The 13,114-nt window shown below is 41.4% G+C and overlaps 1 protein-coding gene across 3 annotated transcripts in view; it reads left to right on the top strand.

Moving 5' to 3' along the window:
- The first annotated feature begins 1,621 nt into the window (after positions 1 to 1,621).
- The window catches only part of ARID2 (AT-rich interaction domain 2), a 97,789-nt gene continuing 86,296 nt past the window's right edge, over positions 1,622 to 13,114 (top strand). The window contains exons 1-4 of one of the 3 annotated variants that reach the window (XM_088530372.1): positions 1,622 to 1,836; positions 2,270 to 2,382; positions 2,543 to 2,636; positions 3,788 to 3,885. In XM_088530372.1, the coding sequence (XP_088386498.1) occupies positions 2,291 to 2,382; positions 2,543 to 2,636; positions 3,788 to 3,885 (284 nt within the window). In that variant the 5' untranslated portion in view covers positions 1,622 to 1,836; positions 2,270 to 2,290. Of the gene's footprint in view, positions 1,837 to 1,895; positions 2,637 to 3,787; positions 3,886 to 13,114 lie in introns of those variants that run through there. The other 2 variants (XM_010224241.2, XM_088530370.1) reach the window with 2 other exon arrangements.

Below are 13,114 nucleotides of genomic sequence, written 5' to 3'. Positions count from 1 at the left end.
CGAGGGAATCCCCAGCTGGCGGTTACGTAAGGGACCGCGCGCAAGTGCGGCGCCCGGCTGCGCAGAGCCGGCCCTCGCCGCTGCCTCCGAGCGCGGGAGTCGCCGCGACCCCCCCGCCACCGCTCCCAAGTCATCCCGGGGCAGGGGGGAAGGCGCGGGCACCCTCTCGCCTCGCTCTTCCAAACCCCTCTCGTTCGTGTTTATCCCGGCTGCCGGGGCGGCAGGAGCTCGGAGGTGCCATAGCTGGGAGCTGCTCATTGCCAGCTACTGCTGCTCTCCTAGATATTTTAAAGGGTCGCCTAATGCAACACCGAGGAGGTAACTGCATTTCTTGTCCTGAAATTCACACCACGCGGCTTCATCCACGCACAGAGGGCGACTCTCAATACTGAGTATAAATTTGAAACTGAGGGATTTCTTTCCCCCCCCACCATGAGCGTGACCTGAGGGCAAATCTTACCAAGCATCTTACTATATCTCCCTGTCTCTATGGTTATAGTCAAGCTGAAACAGCACTCAAGTCAAACAGGGAGAAAAAAATAAGCTTCTTAAAAATATATGTTTTATTTCCTGAACGAAGTTAGCACGTGGAGTAGAACGGAATTATAGTTTTCCTTTAAGTGTTCACTTGGGGCCATAATGTGCCACTGATTTTAAAACACAGCTCCTTACTGACTTTAATGAGGACTTCTGCTTAAGGTAAACCGAGGGCCTGCTGGGCCCTGGATCTCCGTGTATCGGTTGTAGGCTCCAAATGTCTCCCTGGGGTCCCTGGACCGGGGCAGGCGCTCACCTGCTGCTCCGCTCCCTGGCTAGGGAAGGACCCGTGCCCACCCGGAGCACTGCCCGGGAGACACTTTGGGCCAGCGCCTGCGGAGGGTGAGGAGGGGGCAAGTCCTTCTTCCATCAGGCCTAGATTCACCAAGGCAACCCTAAAGTTAAACACGGGCCATGGTATCTCGAAGAGAAAGAAAATAAATACATTTTTATGTATTTTTATGGAGGACGGGGCTTGGTTTCCTGCTGGCATGCCCACACAGAGCATCCCTGGCCTGGGGAATGGCTCCACGTCCCCCAGCGGGAAGTTGTAAACGTCCCAAACAAGGGGTTGCCACTCTCCTCCCAAGGCAGCGACTACTGGTGTGTGGCGGGGGGAACTTCCTGCCCTTGGAACCACCTCGGGCGGGGGCTCAAAAGTTTTTCAAAAGTCAAAAATCCACCAGTGCCCCCTTCGGCCGCCGCTTTTCCCTCCCCTTGAACTCACTGCGTTTGATTTAGTCCAATTAAAAGGCTCGGCGCGGCTCTCCGAGCCCACCTTTCCTGCCGCCCCCCCGCCCCGGGCGCGAGCGCGGGGAGCGCGGCGGGCGCTGCCGCCACGGGGCGGGGAGGGCAGGGAGGGAGGAGGGGAGAGCCCCCCCCTGCCCCTCGGGCCGGAACCGCCGCGAGCGGCCGTTTCTGCGCCCCGCTTCCCGCGCCGCTTTGTGTGCGCGAAGTTTGCGGCACATTGCGGATGAGCCCTTAGCGGCGGGCGGGCGAGAGGAGCCTATTGTTCCCCGCCAGGAACTGCTCGCTGGGGCTGGCGCTGCCTCTCGCCGCGCCGGCTGCCTCCTGCAGTACCGCCACCGGCCTGCGGGGCCCGCTGTGTTGCGCTCTCGCCCAGGCAGGAGCACGGCGGCCTCAGATCTTTTTGTCTGAGAGGGAAGAGAAGTGAATCCCGCTGCCGCCGCCACCGCCGCCGCCGCCGCCGCGCAGCGTGTGTGTGTGAGAGAGCGAGCGAAGGGAGCGAGCGAGGGAGAGGGAGGCTGCATGGAGCCGCGTCCGTAACACACACACACTGTCAGTACCTCACTCCGGCTCCCCCCCTACCCCCCCCTCACCCCCCCCACCCCACCACAACAGTAACCCAATTCATTGTGTGATCCAGCAGCACCATGTTGAGTCTCATGTGCAGGCTGGATCGGTTGGGTTTGTGGTGCTGAGAGAGAGAGAGGCAGCGGCAGCGGGAGGAGGAATTACGGAGAGGTGCCCCTCTCCCCTCCCTGCCTCTCCGCCTGTGTGTTGTGTGGAGACAGGACTCGCAATTACCACACTCTCTGGGCGCCCTTATTCCTTTTAAACTTTTTTTTAAGCAAGCCCCTCTCCATGGCTGATCCCCGGCCGAGCACGGGCACCTGGGTCTCTTAAAGACAAGGAGGAGCCGGGGATTGTTGTTGTTGTCGTCGGTCTTCTTCTTCTTTTTTTTTTTTTTAATTGGATTTTTTTTTTCAAGAACACATTTTTTACTACAAAAATGGCAAATTCGACGGGTAAAAACCACGCAGACCAGCGGAGAAAGGGACTCGCTTTCCTGGACGAGCTGCGGCAGTTTCACCACAGCAGAGGGTGAGGAAAATGGGGAGATGGACCGGGAGGGGGGGAGGCTTTTAAACCGACTGGATCCAACTTCCAGCCCCTTCCCTGAAGGACACGGCAGCCCCAGCGAGGGGAGAAAAGGGGGCAGAGCTGACAAGTTGTGGTGTTTTGTGTGTATCTCCTTTGGCAGGTCTCCTTTTAAGAAGATCCCTGTGGTGGGTGGGAAGGAGCTGGATCTTCACGCTCTCTACACTAGAGTCACCACTTTAGGCGGATTTGGGAAGGTGAGTGGAAGTTTTAATTTGGGTTTCCCTCCCACTAACCTCTTCCCAAAAGTCTCCTGTGACCCCCGGGGGCGGCGGGGGGAGCCGGGCCGGCCGGGAACGGTGCTATTTAAAGCCGGGAAGGGAAGGTGGGGGGTGGAAGGAGGAAGCAGGCAGGCAGGTTGGTGGCTCGGCCTTGTCGGCGGAGCGCTCCAGGGGGGGATCGGCGGGGCCGTTGGGGCTCCCTTCCCCGCTCCGGAGCCCCCTTCCCCCTGCGCCGCCCCGGCCGGGGGGAGGCGAGGGCAGAGCCGAGTGCCCGGCTCGCTCGGAGGCAGTTTGTTCCGCTCGCGGTGGCGGCTGCCTGCGTGTGTATGTGGTGTCTCCCTCGCTCGCGCAGCCGGGCAGCGACTCTGAGCGCAGTTTTAGTGCAACTCAAAATTAGCGGGCATGTTTAACATCGATAATCGGCACGGAGCGTGGGCTAGGAAGCGATCCTCGCCGCCGGGGGGGAGCCCGGCGCTGCCCTCCGGGCCTTTCCCCGAGAAAAATAACAAAAGGGGCACCCAAGACGGTGTGTAATCAAATAGCCATCTTTAGGCTTCAAGGCTGGGGACAGAAATGTAGGCCTCAAAAGAAAGGCCTCTCTGTGCCCGGGCTTGTGTCTTGGGGGGCTCGCCGGGACGGCGCCCCCGCGGCCTGGGGGCCCGCGGCCGCCCCCGCCGCGCCTCCCGGGCCCTATTTTAAACTTCTTCGGGCCTATTTTTTTTCTTTTTTTAACGGACCGCGTTAGGATTTAAAAGGGGGCGACAGAGGGACTCCCGATTGGTTATTGTCCAGGCAGTAAAAACAAAAACAAACAAACCCCCAAACAATATGGCCCTCTCGGCCGTCCCCTCTCGATTTATTTGTGTTATTTTTTATTTTTTTATATTTTTAATACCGCTGGGATGCAGGATTGTACTTGGAGGAAAAATATTAGCGACTGTCAATAAGAAATACAGCCCTATATCCCACATACCTGCATGTTTTTTGTTTGTTTTTTTTTCTTTCTTTTTAAAATATATTTATCTATTTGCTTCATGGAAGTGTGTACTTCTTCGTGTGATGTGCATTGTCGAAGACGTTTTTATGTGTACGTTGTGTATCTCGGTCTGTGTGTTGTTTTTTGACAGGTATCTGAGAAGAATCAGTGGGGAGAAATTGTAGACGAGTTTAACTTTCCCAGAAGTTGTTCTAACGCTGCCTTCGCTTTAAAACAGTATTACTTGCGGTGAGTGCCACCAAACTCTTGCGCTAGTATTATTGATTATGAGATTTAATTTTTTTTTAATTTGTGCAGCAATAAAAATATCCCAGCTCTTGAAAAATGCTATAAAATGAAACAGAAATAACTTATAATTTCTTATTGGTCTGGTGCAATGATCAGTGAAAAGTAATTGTCTTTTGCAATTGTTATATTTGTATTTTACATCTGTGGACCTTAAACTCTCAAGGGATCCCAAGTATATAAGCAATAGATGTCAGAACCATTTTTTATTGATTATTTTTGAATGGCAGTACTAAAGGACAGTTACTAGGAGGTCATATTAATGTAGTTACTGAAACTTAGTTTAATTTTGGAGCAGTGAAATGCATATATATAAACTTGTTTACTACTCTGGGAGGTTACACATTCAATGAAAATGAACCTACAGGAAGATAGGCTGTTTTGGATAAATCATGTTGTTATCAATTATTAGTAGCATATGTTACTTTTATTTTTTGAGTACAGGGAACTAAATAATATATATATATATATATATTCTGTTACTGGAAAAATACCAGGTTTCTGTGATTTTTAAAAGTAAGATTACATTCCTTAAAGTGATGCAGATTATTTCTTAATGTAGCATGTAGTTTATATTGAATACTTAAAATAACTCTGTGTGTTACTGTTAATTTACTAGATTTTTATTTTTTTTATTTTTAGAAATTAATTTCAATTAACTTTTGGTGATTATTCTTTGAAAGATTTTTAAATTAAATATCGTATATACAGGTTTTTCAGATGCCCTACACAAATAACTTAATTTAAAATGAAGCTTTATGTACATTGGTTCAGGAATCCAGTTTTATGCTTTTGGATTATATATGTGGTATTTTTTCATTGCAGTTAATGATAAAAATAGGTGTGTGTTTTGTACAAAATATGCATGGGCTTTTGGACTTGTGTTTTGGTGATGTGAGTGCACACAAGCTTTATCTGTCTCAGGTTTGGACTTCTGAATTAGGAAATGCAGTAATTGTACAGGTGCACTTTCTATTGGTTGTCCTAGATTGACTTCCAGCATGAAGCTGGAGAGTTCACAGCACTGTAGAGCAGTTCTTGAGTTACAGTGAAGTCTGGGAAGCCTCAATCACATACCTGTAGTTACTGAATTTTTCTTTTTGTGTGATGACATACGGTTTCTTTAATATCCAGAGCAAGAAACAAAATTACCATAGTTAGTAGCTTTAGCAAAGCTTGTGATTGCTAGTAGGCCTAGGAATGAAGTGGGAAGCTTGCTTCAGGATGTCTTAGGACTTGCTGTTTATTTTCTTTCTGTGGTATGTAGTATTGGGAGAGTGTTGCAAAAGGTATGTTGGATTGTGGAAAGAGATTTTGTGTTTTTTTTTTATTTTTTTTTTAATTTTTATTGTTGTTGGACCATATTCTGTAACTCGATATACAGAATATATTCTGTTACTTGACTGGATTTTACATGACATCTGCAAAATGATAGTTTATTTTACCTTTATTTACATATTTTCGAAATATTTACTATTTTCTGCAGCAGAAGCTCATATGTTGTTTGTGTTGCATATATATTTTGAATATGCCTATATGTTGTGATGCTTAACCCAATTAAAATCATGATAATTTAGCCATACATTGGCCATCTATTTTAAATAACATATACTTCTAAATTTTGGACTGAACCTACAAAAAATTATTTGTTAACATTCTGATATTGACAGAATCTTAAAAATGCAGTTGCTAAAAGCATGAATAAATGGTGACATACAAAAAAAAGTTTTTAAAAGTTTATGTGGAATTTAGAAAGCAAGCATGAATGAACAGTTAAAGTGAGTATTTTTAAAAAGCCTGCTTTTTATAATCTCCAATTTATGCAGGCTGTTCTGAAATAAACTGTCAAGAGTTGTTTGTATTTTTGTTGTTGTTGCTGTTGTTGGACTTTTTTGAATTACTGCTTTACTCACTGTTGCTTCTAATATAGTATAAGTTGTATGTGAAGTGTTTCATAGATGAGTTCACCCCCATCCATATGGAATGATGAGACACTCTTTTTTTTCTCTCTGTCTCTCTCTCTATATATGTGCACACACCTGTATACTTACATATCTGCTAGGTTAATCTTCATTTAGCTTTAATATATATATTGGAGGTTGGGGTTTGGTTATAGGAAAAGAGAAAAAATGCTCTAATGATGATTTTCTTCAAGAATTTTATGTGTCTGTGTTTGTTGGTGAACATAAACTGAGGTTCCTTATAGGACTAGATTTTAGTGAACTGTTGACCTTTGGGGGGGAGGGGGAGGGAAAAAAAAAGTCTGACTATAGTCTTGTCCTCACTATTGTAATGAATTTGTAAGTGAAGGCAAAGAAATTGAGGTCTATTAACTTTAATGTAAATTTTTATCCAGTCATACATTGTATCTTTGCTTGTAAAGTTAGGGACCTGCATGGCAGATGAAATCCTGTTGAATTCAGATGGAGTCAGTTATGTGCACCTACATAAATACATTTGAAAATTTGAATCTGTGATGTTTTGTGATGAAAGTTGCTTCTTTCCATGAAACAGCCGACATACCATGTTGGCTGAGATAAGATCTCAAACTACATGGACCACTTTCTTGTTTTGCTACGTTATCTCTAGTAACACAGTCGTTTTAACTTAAAATTCCTCATTAAATAGTTTAGAAAGTTGAATTATTTGTATCATGTTAGTAGTCTTCTTGGCTAAATCCGATAGAAAGTTGTGGAAAACTTTCTGTTTTTTTGGAGGGGGCAGTTGTGAAGTGTGGCTTCTTTTTTGTTTAAGTAACTTTCATTTTGATTGCCATGGAATTTTCTGCATCTCTTTGGCATGTTAGTCTTCATTAAAGACATGAGTCTTAAAGGTTATGCCTAGGTGGTAATTGAGTATATGACAGGCAAGTCTCATCTATCCTTTCTCTTTGCACTGCCCTCTTAATTTTTTCCAGGGGAAGAAAAAAAAAAATCTGTAATAGGGAAAGTCTCAACTATTGAAACTTTGTGCTTGCCTTGCTTTGAGCTGGCTGACAGGTGATGTAATTTATGCACTGTGGTTCTTAGTGAGCAGTCAAAAGCCACAGTGCCGATAACCATTGATAGACTGTAGTTGTTAATGTAGTTCTGTAGGTAATTCCCTTGAATGTAGTGCAAATTAGATGTTTCATCTCAACTGAGGTGAGTTAGTCAAGCATTTTCCAAATGTTTCTCTAAAGATTATTTTACAATGTTATGAAAATACTTAAGTATGGGGTAATAAATGTGAATATTGGTAATGCAGGCATGCTTTTAGCTTTTTGTTAGTTGGTAAACGTGCAGTAGGTGAAAGGGAAGTTAACGTGAAATATATTGTTTTTCGTGTTAATGGCTGATTGGTTACAGTCCTACAAAAATTAGTTTGATGTGACCACATATATATATATGTGTGTGTGTGTGTGTGTATAAGGTTCTGCTAGTTCTCCTGTAAGCCTAAGAGATGCATTTATTTCTTTTATGGGTCGTCATCTATTCTTTGGGGATGAGGGGCTTTATAAACCGAATGTGCAAGTTAAATATGCCTAAGAGAATAAAAAATCAGTTTGCTTTTAGATTGTATTTATATGCATTAAAATAAATTATGTGAAAGGAATAATAGACTTAATGTCAGGTAGCATATGTTTAATTCTGATTTTTGCCAAAAATTTCTGAAAGAGAGAGAGTAGGTGTGCATTGTAAGCTGGTAAAGGCTTCAGAAATCAGTTAATACTAGTGAAAAGTGAGTAAGAATGTTTTTGTAAATATTTGGGTGCCAATGGAAAGCGGAATTGGAGAGTAAACAGGCCAGTTTATAAATAAGGAGGAGAATAAAGTTATAAACAAGGCTATTATGCTTAGCTTCCTAAAATTACAGATGTAATAAGATAATAAAGTGTGAGCAGTTAAAAATCAAGACAATATGAAATAGTTACTGACAAAAAATAGGGTACTTGGAAACATATGAAGATATTTGTAAGTCATTTGATCTCTAAAATGTCAGTAGGAAATAGCATAATAGTACTGGTTACTGAAAAAGAAGCATGAGCTGAAGAATTAAATAATTTTGTGGGGGTTCTAAATACTGTTTCTATTAAAATGGACCATATATTGAAGAAACAAGAATAAGCTGCTTGGAATTTTCCAAAATTAGGATCTGATACTGCAACAACATCTGTACATAGATCTGTGAGTAGAGTATGGAGGAGCACAGGACTGACTTGTCCACCAGGTCTGATCACAAGGTCAAGGCCCTAGTGAACTAAGGGAAAGTTGTAGCTGTATTAGTATTTTCTATATTTTACTAAAATTCAAATACATCTTTACATTTTTCATTATCATATTATGTGTTTGGGTGATCATGTGAGTGAAAAACAGGATGAAGAACCATAATCAAAAATAGAGGACAGTATGTAGAATACATTTAGTGAATCACTGCAGTTTTAAGGTCTAAAAGAATAACATCAGTGCTTACATACACATGTAGTGATACAAGTTTAGCCATTTTAGGCATACTTAATGTCTGTATTGATGAACTTTGTGAGAAAGTGAATAGCACCCTAATGACATCAGTGGATGATGATAAACCGGGAAGAGTTGCAAACAGAAGTGAGGGCAGAAAAATAAAGAACGGTTATCTAAAGAAATTAGACACATTGTTGGAAGATACAAATGAGATTTAGTATGGAAAATGCAAGCTAAAACATTTGAGAGACAGTAATCCAAAACAGGTATTCATTGTGAGGGAATAACCTGGAAAGCAGTATTGCTGAAAAGGGCTAGGAGTGATACCATGGGCCCGATAATCCTGTCAGTTGTGTGCACCAAACTCTCTTTCATATGAAAAGTATTTGTGCATGCTTCTGACAGGAAGGACAGGCCCCAATTTGCAATATGCTGTAGAGACTTTGTAAAAGCCAAATTTAGTTTAGGTCGCATCCACAGAGATGTTGAAAAAAAGTGAAGATTAATTTTTTATAAAACTCCATGACCGTACCTGGAGTACTGTCTTACTTTCAGCACCTCTGCAACAAGTGGGGCAGCTTGAGGTAAGTTTAGAGAAGAGCAACAAAATCTTTAATGGGCTGAAGGGATTGAGTTGTTTAAAAAAAAAAAAAGAGAGAGAAATAAATATGTTTTGCTTGGCTAAATGCATATTTTGAATTAAAAAATGGTCATGATAAGGATTTTAAAGGGTCTGAGTACTTAAAAGGGAGATGAATTTAAATAAAATCAGGGGCTGAGTTAAAGTGTAAGCTGAGATGGAAGTGAGGGAGCAAATTCAAAGTAGATAGCAGCACAAGAAGACCTAAGATTAGGCTGTACTTATGCACCTACTGAACAGTATGTGAAGCAGAGGTGAGGGGAGCCCACCCTATGGATCATTCAAAACTAGCCTGGTCTGGACATTAATACACGTGCAACAGGTAATGAGCCAGGACTGGCAGTGAAATGGACCTGGTGACCTTACAGGATCTGTCAGTCCTTGAATGACGCTGTAATGAAGCTTTCATCTTCAGTGCTACAGATGTTTACTGCGATACGACAGACTTTACCTTAGAAAACTGTTGCACTTGATTTTGTGACAAATTCTGCAGTCATTGGCAGGGCAGAAAACAAATGTGCGGATGACACTTCTATTTTATCTTTTTAAAGTTATTTTTTCCTTCTCGATAAGAATTACAACACGTGTTTCAGACAGACATCTGAGACCTCATTTTTAAGGTTTAAGGGATATTTACATAGTTGGAGAGGGGATTTTTTTTTTACTTATGCAGTAATAATATAGTTGACATATTTTCCATCAAGGCTAGTTAATGTTCATGCTATAAATGTTTATTTTGGGGCATTAAATACGTTCGTTGTTAAAAATCTCAGAATGTCTCTCAATATGAGTTATTTATTTGGATGGATGCTGTCTTCCTGCCAGAGTGGCTGGGAATCTACTCAAAAGTTAATGCAACTTTTATGCTATGAAATTTGCATTAGGCCTTTTCTAAAGAGAGCAACAGGTGAAAGGGAACACAGCTACCATAAAATTACTCTTTCTTAGAATTATGTGGCAATACCATGCAGATGAGTTTGGCCTCTACCAAGTTTCTAAGCTTTTCATTCTGAGGATAAATTCTTAATGATGAAAAATTTAGTGAAGAATTAGTGTATGTTAACAGTTTCTCTTCCTGATTATTTTCCTGCAGGTCTTTTGTTAGAAATCATGACCTAGATCTCTGTTGCTAAGGTGAAATATATGGGTGTATTTGAGGGGTGGGAGAGGAGGCAAAGAGTGTTATATGGAACTGTAAGCATTTAACTCAAAGGTCTGTATTGTAAGTGGCACCTAAGCAGGTACCAGAGCTAATAATCTTAGAATAATAGGTTTCTGGAAGCACTATAATTGTTGATGACTTTAAGACCTACTGAATCTTCTCGTCATTGGTGCAAAGTTTATATTAAGACCATTTTCTAATCTTGAACTGAAACAATATCAAAATTAATTTATAGTTTTTAAATATTAATAGCTGTGGTAACCTCTTAAGTTTGAAAAAATGGTCAGCACGTTACAGATGAAGAAAGTACATGGAGTACAAGGAGATTGCTGCTTCCCTAGTAAAGTGGAATAAGCCTGTGCTAAGAAAAGGAGTTTTAGCCTTCTTCAGACTTTTTTTCTTTTGTAGCTAACGAATAGTTTATTTGCAATTAAACTTCTGTATATCTGCAAATATAATGTATTCTTTTTAGAGGTGAGGTACTGGAGATGCAGAACATGAGAGTATATGTCAAATGGGAGTGAAATCCAAATGCAGTAAAGCCTTCTTTTTATAATATTAGAATCCAATTCTGTCAGGCTTATTTCCTCCTCTTCCTGAACCTAGTTAAACCATCTGTACAAGGGGGTATTGCTACGTGCCGTCTTTTCAAATTCCTCTTTAATCAATAGTTGAGGAAACACTGTTTGTAAGGAGGGAAAGATGCTGGGGTGGAGGGAGAGGATAGTTTTGTGATTTGTGAATTATAAAACTGTAGAAACAAAGTATGTGGCATGTTATGAAGATGGATTGTTTGTGTCTTGCTGAGCTTTGTTTTGTTCTTGAAATGCTGGTTTAGAGTGTCAAAGGGATGTCTTACAGTTACTCCAAGCAGTCCCATTTAAGCTGAAATACCGGGCTACATTGCTAGAAGTTTACATAGTTCACAGAGGGAATTGGGTATAGGCCAGAGATCCCATGAAAAGCTTGTTCCTGGTTATCAGTCTGATACATATTTATTTTGTGGCCTAAGTTAAATCATTTGCCATATTTTTATTCATATTTATAAAGTGGGTATACTGATGTTTGTTTGCCTATCTCAGAGAAGTGTGAGACTGTAAGCTTTTTAATGCGAGGATTGTGTCTGTTTGTGTTTCTATGTCATATCTTAAATATTTGAAAATGAATATAAATTAAGAATATAGGGGGAAAAAAAACTATTCATAATCTGTTTGCCCTCTGCAGTGTTGAGAAGCAGGGAAAGTAACATAGATTAGAGGAAGAACAATCTTTATTCCTTAGGGAATAGATAAACCTGGATACCTAAGCAGAGAAATATTGGAATAGTTGGAAGAAAGAAGCTTATCTTAAGGAAGGATAATAAACCAGCAAGATGGTACCCAGAATAGTGAGTTTAGGCTTTGCCTGAGGTACTAGATTAGTGAGCCAGGCATCAGATCTTAAAATACAGTCTCCTTGGAGCAACGAGTTCAAGTCTAAGTAGATACGGATGAGATTTCCAGCAACAGTTGTGAAACTGAGTTTTCTACTCTTCCTTTTCATATGTTTAAGCAGAATGCGTGTGAATTTATTTTAGCTCAAGGTAATTTGGAACGAGCCAACTATGCTGCAAAAGGGACTGTGTACCATTGTAACTATAGCAGAATGGAAGTCTGATGAATGATGTGCTGGAGCATGTTTCTCTGCAGCAATGAACTGTGTTTGTATTTCTCTTTCCCCCCCCCCCCCCACCTTTTATTGCTGTGGGAGGAGCAACTATTGGGTTAGTTCTTTAGAATAATTTACAGCCTTAGTTGTCAGTCCATAGCTTCCTCAAATACACACAAATGCTGTTTAGTAACATGATGATCCTGGTTCAGAGGGACCTTTTCTGCCACAGTGTTTGCTAGAGTTTTTGCATGTTTGCTTGCTTAAAGTTTAGATGGGTCGTCCTTAGGGCTGTATGTGTTTCTGCTTTGTTACATGCTGTGACATCTGCTGGGTGGCCTGTGCCTTCCAGTCCAAAGGTTGCTGGGCTTCCATGATAATCCATGTATAGAGATACTCAGCTCTAAGTCACCATGTTACATGATCAACTAAAGGGACTCCAATCAACTCCAATTTTTTGAGAACATTTTTGTAGTAATTTTACAATAATGTGAGCTCTTGGGACATGGAGTGTTGGGGTAACCATTTTTTCTAGGATATCTGCCAGGGACTTAAGTGAAATGATAATAATTTAATCAGTGGGGGAAGTTAATTTGGTATGTTCTATGTGTGTCAGCCATGATTATGATATAGAATATATATGTTTACACTGTGTTCTCTTTTTAACTCTATTAATTTTAAAACAAACAAAACAATGGGGAAAACAAAACAAAACAACCTCTTCAGAGTAGGACTTCCCTTACAGAGTTCGTTTGCTCAAGAGTTATCTGAGTTCTAGTGACCTTGTTTAAATGTTGTAGGATCCAGGCAGTAGTCAGTTAAACAGGTCTATGTTACAGAATTGGCATCTGTTCTTTATAATTTCAGGGGAAGACAGTGGAGCTTTAGAACACTGAAGGTTGTAGAGCTGTTTCTTGAATATTTTTCTCTCCCCACTATCATCTATGAAAACCTAGGGAAGTTTACATTTAAAATAAACAGTCTGTGTCCGTATAATGCTACAGTTGCACAGTAAATACATGAAGAAGTCAAGATTGACCTAATTTAAGTCTAAATGTGCAACCTTATCTTAGTCTCTAGAGTATATACTTTATAATAGAGCCTTGTACTCACTGTGGTAAATGGGAGTAAGTTCCAGAGCAGTATTAATTTGTTGTATTGCTGTGAGATGCTGCTCTTTCTCACAGAAACACACACAGTTTTGGCTAATAGTTTAATGTGGTAATTGATTATTCTTAATACTGTTTTTTTGTGAGGAATTTTTGGATGTGCTTTCTGGGC

This window comes from Tinamus guttatus, unplaced genomic scaffold (genome assembly GCF_059628265.1).
Source record: "Tinamus guttatus ecotype Peru unplaced genomic scaffold, ASM5962826v1 Tinamus_guttatus_pri_ptg000368l, whole genome shotgun sequence".
Taxonomy (NCBI): Eukaryota; Metazoa; Chordata; class Aves; order Tinamiformes; family Tinamidae; genus Tinamus; species Tinamus guttatus.
Note: the sequence above shows the minus strand (reverse complement) of the source record. Positions and strands in the feature narration are given on the sequence as shown.